This window comes from Pelodiscus sinensis, chromosome 1 (assembly GCF_052426305.1).
Source record: "Pelodiscus sinensis isolate ZL-2025 chromosome 1, ASM5242630v1, whole genome shotgun sequence".
In the NCBI taxonomy this organism is placed as follows: domain Eukaryota; kingdom Metazoa; phylum Chordata; order Testudines; family Trionychidae; genus Pelodiscus; species Pelodiscus sinensis.
This window is the reverse complement of record NC_143052.1, coordinates 144,922,711-144,938,774: the sequence shown is the minus strand read 5'-3', so window position 1 is coordinate 144,938,774 and position 16,064 is coordinate 144,922,711. Positions and strand designations below refer to the sequence as shown.

General features: G+C 42.8%; 1 protein-coding gene and 1 pseudogene across 4 annotated transcripts in view; one reads left to right on the top strand and one right to left on the bottom strand.

The window, feature by feature from the left end:
- Positions 1–5,155: 5,155 nt before the first annotated feature.
- MAN1A2 (mannosidase alpha class 1A member 2) overlaps positions 5,156–16,064 on the bottom strand; it is a 234,973-nt gene continuing 224,064 nt past the window's right edge. For all 4 annotated transcript variants that reach the window (XM_006135741.5, XM_075904629.2, XM_089772094.1 and 1 more), the window contains one exon: positions 5,156–14,679. In XM_006135741.5, coding sequence (XP_006135803.3) covers positions 14,547–14,679 — 133 coding nt within the window. In that variant the 3' untranslated portion in view covers positions 5,156–14,546. The remainder of the gene's footprint in view (positions 14,680–16,064) is intronic.
- On the top strand, positions 6,115–9,744 carry LOC102453208 (E3 ubiquitin-protein ligase Mdm2-like; annotated as a pseudogene).

The window sequence follows — 16,064 nt, the reverse complement described above, 5'->3', positions numbered from 1 at the left end:
ACAGAGGCAAAACACAAAGCCTCCTCATTGGCACCAGCTAAAATTCCCTCGGCACCAGCCGCGGCACATAACAAGCAGTGCTCACAAGTGGAAGCGAGCGCAAGCACTCTCCCTGCAGCAGCAGCAATACCAAAGCTAATGGAGAAAGTGAATAGGGAAGTGTTATTGCCTCTTCGCACAATTAGGCATCATCCAATGAAATTAATAAGCAGCATGCTTAAAGCTAAGATAAGGAACTACTTCACGTCACACACAGTCAACCAGTAGAATTCATTGTCAGGGGATGTTGTGAAGGCCAAAATCATAAATGGGTTGAAAAAAAAGAAATAGATCAATTCCTCAAAGATAGGTCAGAGACCCAACTCCATGCCCTGGGTGTCCCTAAACCTCTTACTACCAGAAGCTGGATCTGGACAGTAGGGAAGGGATCAGTCAGTAAATTGTCCTGTTCTGTTTGTTCCCTCTGATACAAGCCAGTTGGAAAACAAGCTACAGGGCTAGATGGGCCATTAGTCTGACCCAGTATGGTCATTTGCAGGTGCTTATGCAGGTGTGAAAATAAATTTCTTACATGTACTATCCTATCGCAACCTGCCCCCTCTCCCTCTACGGGTGCGTGTGTTTATTCTTAGGAAGTAGTTTTTAAAACTACTTTCTACTGTAAATTGTGTACCCGACATAACAGACTAATCTAATAAGGATGAGAGAGATCATTCCAATCTCTGTTCATATACTGAATATAAAATCGCTTTACTTCAGCAAGAGGATCCACCTTTACTGTCTACTTGGGTGAGGCCCTGACAATATGGTTATGGAGGCAAACCTATTCCACCTGACAAAAAGTAAAAACTGAAACCTGGAGGATTTGTAATGTAAAATATTATGAATGTAAAATATATATAATTAAAGCAATACTCTTATTTTCAGCTATTAATGCAGTTTTATTCCTATTGGAATGTGTGGGGGTATGGAGAGGTTCAGGGCAGGGGGTCGGAGCTGCCAGAGGTACAGAGCAGGAGGTTGGGTGTGTGAAGGGGACACTAAAAGGTGGGGATGCAGGTGGCTCAGGGCAGGTGGCTGTGGGGGGTGTGGGACATGCAGGAGTCGGGGTTGGGGAATTATTTTATATTGAAGGAAACAAAAAATAAAAGTAAAGTCTGCAGCAGACTGGAAGACAGCACGTTTCATGAAGTGCACTTTTGCTCATTTTAGTATTCCAAACCAACTAGTGATGGACAATGGACCACTATTAGCTGCAGCAGAATTTAAGTCATCTTGCAGGGAATATAATTCTGATCATGTCATTAGCACCCTACATTATCCACAAGTGAATCGAGAGACTGATATAGCTATTGAGACAGACAGAAATCCTACAGCCAGAAAATCCAGTCCTTGCTTTTCTAAGCTACTGATCAACACAAATGACAACTACTGGATACAGTCCAACACAACTCCTAATGAAAAGACAACGCAGAAAAAACAGTTATTAACCTTGCCTCTTGTTTTTCGAGTCATGTTGACAATGTTCATTCTAATGTAGGTGTGTGTTTGCCTAAATGTAGAATAGTGATAGAAATGTAGCCGTGTTAATCTGGGGTAGTTGAAGCAAAATGCAGGACAATGTAGCACTTTAAAGACTATGTGATTTGTCCTTTTCATATTTGTTCATTTTTTTAATTGTATCCTTTGGTATATATGGTTGTGACTACTTTCTTCCACTATTTGATCTGAGGAAGTGGGTCTGGCCCACGAAAGCTCATCATCTAATAAACCATCTTGTTAGTCTTTAAAGTGCTACATTGTCCTGCATTTTGTTTGCCTAAAGTACTGCTGCTGGAAAGTTTTCCCTCAGTGGTATCCATTGGGTTGGCTCTGGCATCCTTTGGACTCATGCACTCATAGTGCTGGTATAAAGAGGCCTGCCAACCTCTCAGTTCCTTATCAGCCTACTCCGACAGAGGTTAGGAGGATGGGTCATGGAATGGACACTTCTTGAAGAACAATAATTAAGGATGGTCAGTAACCATTTTTTCTTCTTTGAGAATGTCAGGGTTATTCCTCACTCTGGCACTCCAAGTGCAGAAAGTGAAGGCCCACAAGAGAGCTTCAAAACCATGCCTCTACAGGCACTGGTTACAAAAAACTTCCCCCCAGAATCATAATCCACAGATTTTGGGAATCGCTGCCACCATCAAGTGCTTTTTTTGTCCCTAAAAACCAGAGGTGAACACTTGAAATCACTCCAAGGGGTACCAAAAGAGCTTGAAAAAACGAGAAAAACAAGCTGCAGTCTCTGGTAGCTGACCCTGCAGTCGGAGGCATGCAGATACACACACACAGACAGACCTTCCAGGACACAAGAATCAAATTATTAACTTAAGAAAATTATTTTTATTACTAAACAAAAGAAACTTGAAAAAGCATACTTGGTTGCTAGATGTTACAGCACAACTACGGGAAACAAAAACACAGAGAAAAGTCTCTGGGCACGATGCAAGATAGCAAATGGGGAGGGGAGACACAGACTCACACTGACCAGTTCAAACCAAACCACAAAATAAAGAAAAATTCTCCTGAATGCGACTGGAGTCACTTTTCCCTTTTACTTCTAATTTTCTCTTGTCAGTCCACTCCCTTACCCTGAATTCCGTGGAGGCATGGCAATCCTTCCTGGGTTTAAATCATTCTGTGTGTCTCAACTCCTGGTTTCTCTCTCACACACAAAGCAGTTAAGGAATCTATAACCAATGCAAATTTCAACCCTCTATCTTGATTGGTTTCCTTGACCAACACCTTTGCTAGTTACCTGAGTTAACCCCTTAGTCACCAGGTGCTGGTCAGCACTTCTCCTGTCCATTACAGAGAACTTGCTCATATCCATTTCAATGTAGGTAACTCCCAAGCAGCTGCACAGGTATGCTGACCATAATGCCACCTGGTCAAACTCAGCATTGTCTCTAGCCTGTTGGGTGATGTGATAGTGTGAGCTGACGACCACATTGCCTCTCTGCAAATGTCCTGGATTGGAACTTGTGCCAGAAAGGCTGTAAAAGATGCTTGGGTCCTCGTGGACTTTGCAGTTAGACAAGAGGGAGTGGCGACCTTTGCAAGGCTGTAGCATGAGCAAATAGAAGAAATGATCCATGATGAAATTATCTGGTTCCATCCTGTAACAGGGTTCACTCACCACCACAGCGCCACCAGCCGTCGGTCCTGGGAATTAGCTCGGACGGCTGGTCATGGGGTCGTTTTCGGGACACTGCCCTCTGGCAGTGCCCACAACAGCCTCTAAGCTTCCCCCCTTCTGGGGGCTGGTTATAGGTCGGTACGCCTTTGGGAGGGGGTTCCTCCGCCTCTGGTGCAGTGGGCGGCCAGTCCGCCCCACTACACTATCCTAAATTAAAATAGTCCAAGTCAGGGAGTCTATAGCTGGCCTTGCTTCAGGTCGGGGTGAGAGGTAATAGTTCATGTGCCCGGCTTTGCTTCAGGTCTGGGCCTTGGGGTAAGAAGTTCAACATATACTCAAGTCTCTCAGCTCAGTTCCGGGCAGGACAGCGGTCCTAGTCCTGCCCCTTTAAGAGGTCCGGCCTGGATCCCGGCAGGGTACCAAAGCACAGTATGTAAGCCCAGGCCCTTGAGCAAGGCAGGGCGACAAACAGTGTGTAAGCCCAGGCCCTGGAGCAGGGCGGGGCAACACACACACAGGTTTGAGGAAGCTCCTGGTTCAGGAGCTGGGCAGGTAGCACACCTGCAGCGGTGGCAAGGGGGAGACTGCCACCCCGTAGGTGGGTGGCAGGGGGCGCAGGCCCACTCACTCTACTGCGCCCCAGCCCAGGGGCCCTGGATGCAGCAGTGCAGCTGCTACTGGCTCAGCAGGGGCTCCAGCCTGCAACGTGCTGGCCTCGGGCTGCTGTGGGCCTGTGCTACCCCCTGGGCCAATCCTCATCTTCCCCTTCGCAGGCACCTATGTCTCCCGCAGGTCAGGCAGGGAGTCGAGGGCGGTGTCGTCCCAGCAGGGTCCGGGCGGCCCAATCCAGGCGTCGGTGGGTCGGAACCCTGCAGCGTCCAGCGGGTTCGCAAGGCCCCAGGGTTCGGGCAGGCTTCAGGGTTCAAGCTGGTCCCTCAGCTCCAACAAGTCCTTGGGGTCCCTGGGTGTCCGCAGGCCTTGAGGCTCGAGCAGGATCTCTGGCTCAGGCAGGTCCTTAGACTCGCCAGGCACCAGCAGAGCCCCAGGCTCCTCTGGGTCAGAGGGTAGCTCTGCTGGCCGGCTTGGCCAGGCCTCGGCAGCCCAGGCAGGGCAGTCTTCGCCAGCCCTATGGAAGGTGGCTGTGGGAGGCCCAGGCCAGGTTTTGGCTTCATCAGCCAGGAGCTCTGGGCAGGCCTCTGTCTCCCTCAGAGGCTCAGCCCTGACTGAGCTCCCTGGCAGAGTTCTTATAGTCCTAGCCACGCCCCTTGGCTTCCTGTCAGGTGAGGGGGCAGGGCTAGGCTGTGCCCAAAATGGCTTTCAAAGGGGTATTTTCTCCCTTCTGGTAGTGGGGGACGTCTCCACCCCACTACACATCCTCACAATGGTAGGGAGGGACTGCCATGGGGTTAAGGTGCAGGATAGTGAGGTATGGGAGTTTACAAGGTTACATAAAATAGTGATTTTAAGCGTTAAATTAAGTGCTAAATGTTACCTGTTTTTATTGTGAAGTAGAATGAAGTAGAATCCAAAATGTGTTCAATGCACTACAGTTCAGACTGTGGTTGTGGTTCCAATGAAGTTGTGCTGTATTTCTGCAGAGGATGTGTGGGGAAATTAGACTAGGAGGCTTCTCTGTATCTGTTCCCCACATGCAAAACATTTTTTTCTTTTCAGACGTAAGTATTAAAATTTAAGACATGCCTGTGTAAAAGGACAACCCCAGCTGGCTGTATTCTTGATTGCATCCGGAACAGACTCCAAACTTTGAACTCATCCATTGACGGTAGCCATGAGGCTCACGGCAAACTTTAAGTTTGGAAATAACAGATCTTGAAGCATGTTTAGCACTGGAAAGGAAATGCCTGGCAAAGCTGGCTACAACACCAGCAGGACAACAAAATGAAGCCCACTCCACAGCCCAGTGTCATGACCTATTGCTATGGACAGAGAATAAGAACACAGCACATGCCCTTTTCACTTAAAGACATTCTTTATTTGATATTTTTATATACAATATTACCTTTCATCTGTAAAAAGTACATATGCAGGGTACCAGGTGGGAGGCAGCCAGAAGGTTCCCAAATCAGAAGGTTGTCTCTTGCCCCTTTATTTCAGAGGAAAAATAATCTGTGACCTTGAAGTGCGTAGAGGCAGAATGACAGTGATAATGACAACAGACTTTGACTGAAACCAGCTATGCAATATTCCCTCTAACTTGTATTGGTCCCCACCCTTGTGGGCAACTATACAGAAGTCAAAGCCAGTGCTTGTCCTCCTTATTAGAACGGGGCACATGCTAACCTGTAATGGAGCTCAGGTTGCTCTCAGTATGACAGCCCAACCTACGCTTTGAGGCAGAGTAATGTTTCCCAAAACATGGCATGTGAAGGACTAGTGAAAGGGTCATGGTGGGGGTGTAGTCAGATCACTCAGTTGTTCTCCAGATCATCAGCTTTCATTTCTTTAAAATAAAATCAATCTCTAGGTGTTATGGCTCTGGCAAAAACCTTAGAAACATGGGAGTAAGCCCTCGTCTACACAAGGAAATTAGGTCAATATAACTATATTGTTCAGGAGTGTGAAAAATCCATGCCCCAGTGATGCAGATAAATTTGACCTTTTCCCCATTGTTGACAGTGCTCAGTTGACAGGACAGTACTCCCATCAATCCAGCTACTGCCTCTCAGGAAGGTGGAGTAACTATGCCAGTGGTAGCTAACATGTTCACTTATGTGCTACAGCAGTGCTGCTGCGGTAGCTTACGCGTAGACATACCTCAAGTGTAATAAATGCCTGTCTGCCTGAGTTGGTAGAGAGCATGCATGAAAAGACAGCAGTGAAGGATAGCTTCATGCAGCCTACAAGGGCAAGGGGCCATTTAGAAACTGGGGAAGTCCCAGTCCTGAGGTGTGAACGGGGCTGGGCCAATGTGCAACACCAAGATGTCAGCTCGATCAGACAACCCTGCCAGTCCCCCTGGCAAGGAAGAGGCCCTGGTTAAACAAAAGCCACCATTATGGGAGTTATTAAAATTTGCTGGTGCCCATAAGGACACTTTTACTATGAAGGAGGTAATATTTTATATTGGCCAATATATTATGTCTGAACAATTATATGATGAAAAAGAGCAGCATATTATCAACTGTGCAAATTATCTTCTTGGAGATCTATTTGGGGTACTAAGCTTTTCAGCAAAAGAACCCAAGATAGTATATGCCATGATTTCCAGAAACTTGACAGCAGTCAGTCGACAAGAGAATGAGACCAGGATCAACTTGAAAAAGACAATGTTCTTAAGGAATCCATGCAAGATCAATTGATGAGAAACAGACATCCCTAAATTTGACTGGTAAGCCACCTAACTCTTCTAGGAGGATGCACAGTGAATCTAAAGAAAGTTCAAGATGCATGGAAAGTTCAAGATATATAGAAACTTTTCAAAGACACCATAATAGAGGCCCAACTGAAATGCATACCTCAAATTAAAAAACACAATAAGAGAACTAAAAAAGTGCCACCGTGGGTTAACCACCAGGTAAAAAAAGCAGTGTTAGATAAAAAGATATCTTTTTAAAAGTGGAAGTCAAATCCTAGTGAGGAAAATAGAAAGGACCACAGACATGGTCGAATTAAGTGTAAAAATATAATAGAAAAGCCAAAAAAGGAGTTTGAAGAACAGCTAGCCAAAAACTCAAAAAGTAATAGTAAAATGTTTTTTAAGGACATCAGAAGCAAGAAGCCGGCTAAACAACCAGTGGGACCCTTGGACGATCGAGATGCTAAAGGAGCCCTCAAAGATGATAATTTAGCTTCTCCTCTATGACTTTAATTCTTTGCTTCAGTCTTCATGGCTGAGAATATTGGGGAGATTCCCAAACCTGAGCCATTCTTTTTAGGTGACAAGTCTGAGGAATTGTCCCAGACTGAGGTGTCATTATAAGAGGTTTTGGAACAAATTGATAAACTTAACAGTAACAAGTCCCCGGGATCAGATGGCATTCACCCAAGAGTTCTGAAAACTCAAATGGGAAATTGCAGAACTATTAACTGTGGTTTGTAACCTATCCTATAGAAATCAGCTTCTATAGCGAATGATGGGAAGATAGCTAACATGACACCAATATTTAAAAAGGGCTCTAGAGGTGATCCTGGCAATTACAGACTGGTGAGTCTAATGTCAATACCGGACAAATTAGTTGAAACTATAGTAAAGAATAAAATTGTCAGACACATGGATGAATATAATTTGTTGGGGGAAGTCAACATGGTTTCTGTAAAGGGAAATCATGCCTTACTAATCTGCTAGAGTTCTTTGAGGGGGTCAAAAAATATGTGGCCAAGCGGGATCCAGTGGATGTAGTATACTTAGATTTCCAGAAAGCCTTTGACAAGGTCCCTCACCAAAGGCTCTTAAGTAAAGTAAGTTGTCATGAGATGAGAGGGAAGGTCCTTTCGTGGATTGATAATTGGTTAAGAGACAGGAAACAAAGGGTAGGAATAAATGGTAAGTTTTCTGAGTGGAGAGAGGTAACTAGTAAGGTCCCCTAAGGGTCTGTCCTGAGACCCATCCTATTCAATTTATTTATATATGATCTAGAGAAAGGGGTAAACAGTGAGATGGCAAAATTTGCAGATGATACCAAACTGCTCAAGATAGTTAAGACCAAAGCAGACTGTGAAGAGCTTCAAAAAGATCTCACCAAACTAAGTGATCGGGCAACAAAATGGCAAATGAAATTTAATGTTGATAAATGTAAAGTAATGGACATTGGAAAACATAATCCAAACTATATACACAATATGATGGGGACTAATTTGGAGACAACTAGTCAAGAGAGAGATCTTGGAGTTATTGTGGATAGTTCTCTGAAAACAACCACTTAGTGTGCAGCGGCAGTCAAAAAAGCAAATAGAATGTGAGGAGTCATTAAAGGGATAGAGAATAAGACAGAAAATATCTTATTGCCTCTGTATAAAACCATGGTATGCCCACATATTGAATACTGTGTACAGATGTGGTCCCCTCATCTCAAAAAAGATATATCAGCATTGGAAAAGGTTCAGAAAAGGGCAACAAAAATTATTAGGGGTATAGAATGGGTCCCATATGAGGAGAGATTAAAAAGACTTGGACTTTTCAGCTTAGAAAAGAGGAGAATAAGGGGGGATATAACAGAGGTCTATAAAATCATGACTGGTATGGAAAAAGTGAATAAGGAAAAGTTATTTACTTATTTCCACAATATAAGAAGTGGGGGTCACCAAATGAAATTAATAGGCAGCAGGTTTAAAACAAACAAAAGGAAGTTTTTATTCATGCAGTGCAGAGTCAATCTTTGGAACTCCTTGCCTGAGGATGCGGTGAAGGCTAGGGTTTTAACAGGGTTCAAAAAAGAGCTAGATAGAGTCATAGAGGTTAGGTCCATCAATGGCTATTAGCGAGGATGGGTAGGAATGGTGTCCCTGGCCTCTGTTTCTCTGGAAATGGAAGACAGGGAAGGAGTCACGTGAGGATTACCTGTTGTGATCCTTCCCTCTGAGGCATCTGGCATTGGCCACTGTCAACAGACGGGATACTGGGCTAGATGGACCTTTGGTCTGACCCAATATGGCCGTTCTTATGTTCTTCAGAGGAACAACCCAGTGAAAGAAGAAAATGGTGTAAGTCAGATAGCACTTCCCTTACATTCGATGAAAGCCCCTCTTGTGTGTTGTAAGTGCACTAGTCTGTGAAGCAAGCAATAACAGTGACTCAACATCAACAGACTCTGCAAATCTTGATCTTTATGCCAGTTCATTAAGCATGGTTTGACCAGAGTTCTGTTTCAGACCAGTTCAGAGTTGAGTTTGAAGTTGAGTCCATTTATTCAGAAGATTATAACCATAATGAAAGACAAGAACTCACAGATGAAAATGATGAGGTATAACAGGTAACTATGTATCAGACGAAAGAGTGATGCGGATTCATTTGATGAAGATCCTGAAATTTCACTAGCTGATTATTGGAAGTGCACTAAATGCAATTAAATGAACCCTCCCCCTCCACAATATTGCCCCAGATTCTGGGATCTTTGTGAGGATTGGCTTCCTGATGAAAAGGGACAAATCTGACAAGATAAAGTTGGAAAGTTCCATGCAGCTAAAGCACAGAGTTTTGTGTTCCCAACTATAAGAAAATGAATGAAAAAAGGAAAGAACCAAGAGTTCAAGAAAGTGAGGATACAACAGCCCAAACCTCTGAATCCCAGGGAAGTGAGGAATATTTGTACCCAGCTATATCCAGAAGCATCTTTTGTAGCAGCCAAGAAGATTGCAAAGAACCCGACAAAAAAGAGACAGAAAACAAAAAGGAAAGTATGGAATCCATTCTACCCCTTTTCTGCATAGATCCCTGTATCATATGTCAGAGCAGACCTACAAATGGTTGTATAGTTCATGACAAGATAGGGCATCATATATCATGTTTTACTTGTGCAAGGAAACTGAAAAAGTGGAATAAACCCTATCCAGTTTGCAGATAGCCAATTCAGACAATTGTGCTAAATTATTTTAGTTAGTTATAAGGGCCATAGCCTATGCTCCACTCCACCCTTTCAGACACATTGCAATTCCATTCCTGACCAGTGTAGAGCATTACCACTTTGTGGGGATATGTGAGGTAGTAAAGAACTTACTTGATAGCTGACTTATTTTGCATTGTATTGTGCAGTTGGTTATTTGCTTTTTGTTGGTGGGTGGGGTTTTTTTTGGAGGGGGGGTAGTGGTTGGCCTCTTCTTATGATGTAGAGGTAGAAGAGGTCCAATCTCCATTTGGGGCTCTTCCATGACACTAAGTTCCACCTCATACAGCCACATCTTATACTTACTGTATGCTTTGTCTAACACAACTATTAGGAGAAAAATCTGTCTACACTGGTCAGGAAAATCATGACTGCTCCCTTCATTTCAATGAGTGCTAAAATACAAAAAACAGGCCATTTGGGGAGTCTCCAGGCTTTTTCACAAGGGCATTTTGCCACAAGCGCACACTTTGTTTTCCATTCCTGTTTCTTCCTATAAGAACACACATGACTGTAGACATTGCCACCCAAGACAGCAGCTATCTGAATGAAAGCTAGAACTATGAGTCTGTGTTGTGAGAAGATATAGCCCAAGATCTGGAGACTGCTAACACAAAATGTCACTCTGTTAAAAAAAAATAAATCTCTCTACCTTCCAAAAAGTCCATAAAACAGTAGCAATATAATGAAAGTGACAGTGAGCTAGTGTGTCATGTGTACCCAAGAGAAAACAGAGTCTGAGCTCTTGCTTGCAGCTAACTCCATGCTGCAGGTCAGTATCCTAGGTCTGAAAAGAAGGGTATGTCTACATTGCCACTCTAGTTCAAACTAGGGTGGCTAATGTAGGCATTTGAACTTGCAAATGAAGCCCGGGATTTAAATATCCCAGGCTTTATTTGCATGTTCCCGGGCGCCGCCATTTTTAAATGCCCCGTAGTTCGAACTCCCTGCTCGCGGTGACACGCGGCACGGACTAGGTAGTTCGAATTAAAGCTCTTAATTTGAACTACTGTTACTCCTCTTCCAATGAGGCAATGTAGACATACCCACACTGAGGAACAGCCGTACTGCCTAAAGTCAGGAAAACAAGATGGATGCTTCAGCACCTATGTCAGACTGTTATGGACATCTGCTCAAAATTCACAGCAGCCAAATTCATTATGCTGTGGGAGCATCCCAGAATGCTGCAATGCATGAAGAGTACAACAATTAGTTCACAAAACATATTTCTCTAGAAGCAGGCAGCACCTTCATAGCTATAAGAGAGACGAGCAATTGCATTCTAAACTCGAATATAGTCAAAACTAGCAGATGCTGTGATAACTATTTAACAGGAAGGAAATATCCTTAATCTGGAACTTGTGACATGTTTAGACACAGGAGAAAAGGTAGTATTGTACATCTGCCTAGAGAAAATTATAATCTCCTTACTATGAAGTGGCTCAGGACCTAAATTCAAATACTTCTTGTGGCAGTGTGCAGTGAATTAGCCCCTGTGAGACTCACACAGGCAATTAATTTGAATGGTGGTTCTGTAAATCAAACCAGTGGGAAATGAAACTAGCGGGTGGGAAAAGAGTAAACATCAGTGAGAGGTTTGGTGTTTCTATTTTTGGGACTCTAGAATTCTGTCCTTGACCTTTCTCTGACGAGTCTGGCAGTCCTTCTGTGCTTCCCATGGCTGGAATATGGCTGGGCTGGAATAGAGCCTGTTACAAAAGTCTCCCTGTTTTTCCTCAGTCCCACTCCGACAGAGAGACAAAAACATGGAGGCAATGAAGGGCAGATTCAAACTGGGATGAAAAAAATCAATTTAAACTACAAAATATTTGAATGTTAAAATGGAAAAGCATTAGTTCTTCAATCAGTCATTAATTTCTAATTAGAAAATTACATTTTATGGCAGTAGTAAAAAGAATCAATTTATTTTAATTTGAAGTAAACAATTACTTGAATCAAAATTATCTCCTACATACATATGACTTTTTTCAAGTTTATTGAGTAATTAGTATTAAGGTAAAAACTCTTGAATTTGAGTGTTTTCTAAATTCTCTCTCAAAGTTGCAGTCTGGCAACAATCATCCAGATAACATTTGTTCCTAGAGTCCACCAACAGATGACAAGGGGATAGTTTTTAAATCTTTAATATCAAAGTGGAATATAGTAAAACTTAGCATTAAGATCAGACTCTCACCATGGGAGTCAGTGCTTCTACCCTTGTCTTTTCCAGGCATGGCTTTTGGTCTATGCATTAAGGCCACAGGCTTTTCTGTGAATTGGGGATTAAAAATAGAAAAACTAAAAGCTACGTGAGACATGCAAACTGGGGCAGCTTGCAGCCAGGCCACTCAGGACAAGATGGGCCATTGTGTATTGAAGGATACTTTTCTGCAGGACAGTGCTGTGCACCAATGGTGAGGGTGCCCATGGAGTTCATTGTAGCGCTCTGTAGGCTGCATTCTTTTGTCTCCATCCATCCTAGAGTTCCCATTGTGGTAATTTTCTCATTATAGAAAGTTCTTTTTCCGGGACTTAAAACTCAAAGAAAACCCCCAAACCTCTCCTTATGCTGACATGAGGGGAATGATGTACAGAGAGCCCAGAAAGGCTCCAATCATTACAAAGGTCAAAGGATTCAAAAGACAAAAGTGTTTTGTGGCTGGGAGTCTAGTGCTAGTGTTTCCATCTGCAGTGAACTGATTATAAAGCTACAGCAGGACTATTGTAAATGTGTGAAGAGAGCAGAAGCACCTCTAGATGTTCTACACCCAGCCCTTTCTCAGCTGAAGGGATAGGCTCCCTGGTGAAAGGATTTTAAACTCTGTGAAGAAGAGTTTAAAAAGGAGAACAATCCTTTTTAGCCCTCAAGGTGCCAGGACAGGGGTGACAAGATTTGCCTTTTGAAGATTAAAGTTTTTTAAATAAATATAGTCCACAATGGGGGTTCTTTGCCCTTTTGTTGTGTTTTGAGAAAACGCAAGATCTGGAAATTTGGCTTCTAGGACTGTACAAATAAATGACATACAATTCTATTCTACGCTCTGAGATGGGCTGATCCAATGGCCAATAGTGTGAACATTCTACGTATGTGTTTAACAGAATAAGCCATCTTCTAGAAGGTTGTCTTATTGCCAGCTGATTATAAACACTTAAAATACCTAACCAAAAATCTGATTCCAGTCTACACATACAATATGGACTTAAGACACTTCTGTAATAAGTTGTCAGCAAGACAGGATGCATGGTACAGAGTTACCCCCTTAGCAGAAAAAAATGAAAGAAATATTTAGAAATTAAAACAGCAAGTGAAATTCACTTTAAACAAACACCACTGATGTCAACAGGAGTTATTTCGGAGTGTATAGGATTCTATTCTAGTCTATAAATGAGAAGAGATTCTCAGTGATGGGAAACAAGATTCAGGACCCCTATGCTTTAAGTGAAGACAGAAATGCACGATCCCCTTACCTTACAGCACAATGAGGAAACAGATGGGAAAAGCTGTTGGAGCTAAACTAAGAACAGGGAGTTGCTTCAGCTAGTATTGTCCAGACAAAATCATAGAACGTAGCACTGGAAGAGACCTTGCAAAGTCTAGTCCAGTCAGGGCATGACTATTTAATAACTAGATCAAAGGTATAAAGGAATTTCTTCTTCCACTGGTGTGTAATTGATCTCAAGTAACCATGTTTCCACAAAGAATCTCATGTTGGCTTTACACGGGCCAGATAAAACTTGTTTTGCAACCAAAATCTGAAGACTTGGTCCCTTGCCATACACCTAAAAATCCCCAGGCAAGACTTTAGATTTACAAAGCAGGATTTTGAACACTGTTCAAAGTATAAACACAAGAGTAAAGGAAAACCACAGATTGTATGGTCAGATATAATGCAACAATATGAATTACTGCATCTCACCTAAAGGAACTGTCTCAGTGAACATGATGCAGTCTGCCATATAAACCAGGGTGGGTGATTTTTGTTATCTTTGTGGAAGGGACTGATATAAGGGAATGTGGCCTTTCCATAGGACATGATTGATGATAAAGGGAAACAGGACATTAAGCTGTGTCTTCCGTGTTCTGTGCCTATACCTTGTGCAGTGAACTAATAGCATAGTGCTGCCAATACATTACAAAAACAAATGCTTGGTAGCTGTTTGCTGGGTGTGATTGTGCTTCACGGGTCTTTGGACTTTGTCATGAAGGGGTAAATGAAAAGCAGGAAAAGGTCTGAGAGGCACTGGGAATGGCTGCTAGTCTGGGCAAACTGATGCAGATTAGAAAATTCAGATAGGTACAGAAAAAATTTCAAATCCTGGTGCTGCTGGTGCAGTGACGCTGATTTTTTATTGTTGCTTTGCTCATGCCATCTTCAAAATAGAAAGAAAAAACAAATGTCTCTGGAATACACCCCATCTGAGCAGGAGATGTGTGTGCAGTTTCTTGCAAAGGCCAGCAGCAACAAACTCCAGCCTCTGGCCAGGAAGCCTGTTGTTCCTTTGGCTGCTGGATTCTATCATTAATAACAGGCTCCACTCTGTCGTTCAGATTCAAAGCACACAAGGTCTCTGTCCTGCAAATGCCCCAGTAGCATGTTTTGGTCATGTATAAAAAGGAATTATTTCAGAGTTTTCTTATCTACAGGTTGAAGAGCTTTGAAGGCAGGGGTTGTTTCTCACCCTGCGTCTTAACTTAGATTAACCAGATGTCTGTCTCCTCTCCAGCCTAATGTCTCAAGTGGTCCATGTAAACAAAACACAGCTGAGTGCAGTCTCTCCTCCTCTTCCTGGGCCTGTTTTTATCGGTAAGCAGGGTTTCCTGAAAGTGTGGTGTTGGCTAAATGTAAAACAGGCAAGGGATGAGCTTCTGTGTTAAAAACCCAGTTGTCTAAAGGCAGGAGGTCATCATTGGAGAAAAGCAGATACAAATACCTGGACAACAAAAGAGAAAACAGGAGGTTAAGGAGGACAAGAACACATGGGTGAGGAGCCTGATACTGGCCCCAGGCTGACTTGCGCCTACACTCTCAATAGCCAGCTGCTCGATTCCTCCATATACCAGCTACTCAAATACCTTCCTTTCCCTCAGCACTCATCTGCCCCCAGGGATCTCCATGCCCAAAGAGCCCCATGAACTTTCTGTCCCTCTCAAGTTCCAGCAGCTCTCTATCCATCTACCCAGTCAGAGTCTGCCACCCAGCTACATCCCCAGAAACCTTGAGCACTCACCTACCCAGCCAGAGATAAAATGATTTGTGCATCCTCATTTCTTATCAGCATCAGTGCTCAGGACAGGCTGTGTCTCTATAAGTTTACAATTATCAGTGCAAATGGTATACCCACAAGCAATATATGCCTTTTACAGAATTAGTATGAACTGTCACATAGTGGCACAGAACTTGGCAGCTATGAAAACTCATCATCATCCCATTGCTATATTCACAAACTAATAATAAACTGCATCTACCGAGGAGACTCTATCAACACTGTTTGGCAATTTAGGCCTCATTTTTAGGTATGGCAAAATGAAACAGAGCTCCCACAAACTAAGAGTTTTTGCTTATCTGCTCTATATTTTGAAGAGTTTATTTGTGGAATTGTTTGTGCAAGATAAAGTCATACTTTGTGATTACCTACAGATACCAAATTTTGCATGAACAATCTTGCCACTCAAATTAGCTGAATGCACTACTTCTTACACAGGACTATGCTGGGTGAAAGGCTTAAATAATTATTTGTTTTTCATTGGAAAAATGTCATGACTATTATGATTACAGTTAAAAATATTTGCTAACAAAATTAAAATTGAGTCACCTATTCAACTATCATTTTAGTGCAAAGAAAATTTTTACTGTCACAAATCACAGAATAATTCAAATTAGCTATGGAAAGAGAAATAAAATTTAAAACTGTTCTTTTACTTCCTTTTTGCATGCACATTAATACAACATATTGTTTATTTCTTGAACCTTCCTGTAAGTGTAATCTATGCAAAAGGACTTTGCCCTGTCAACACCAGGCCTCACTTGCTAGTAAATTTATACTTTTAAATTTTAGCAGCAAGAAACATACCTGAGAAAACTAGAATAAATGTTTAATATATTGAAAGCTGATGCTCTTGAGGGGAAAATGTACATACCCTGCCTGTGATAACTTAGGAGCAGATGAGGCAAGGTGCTCAGCCCAGGAGGATAGATCTACACGTGCCACCCAGCAAGGAAAGACGGTGGCCAGTCTCTCCTTTGGCTAGTTCGGTTTTGCTGACCCTCTCTCTAAACTGCCATATTGTCCTTTTTCCCTAGGTCATCTCCAGAGCA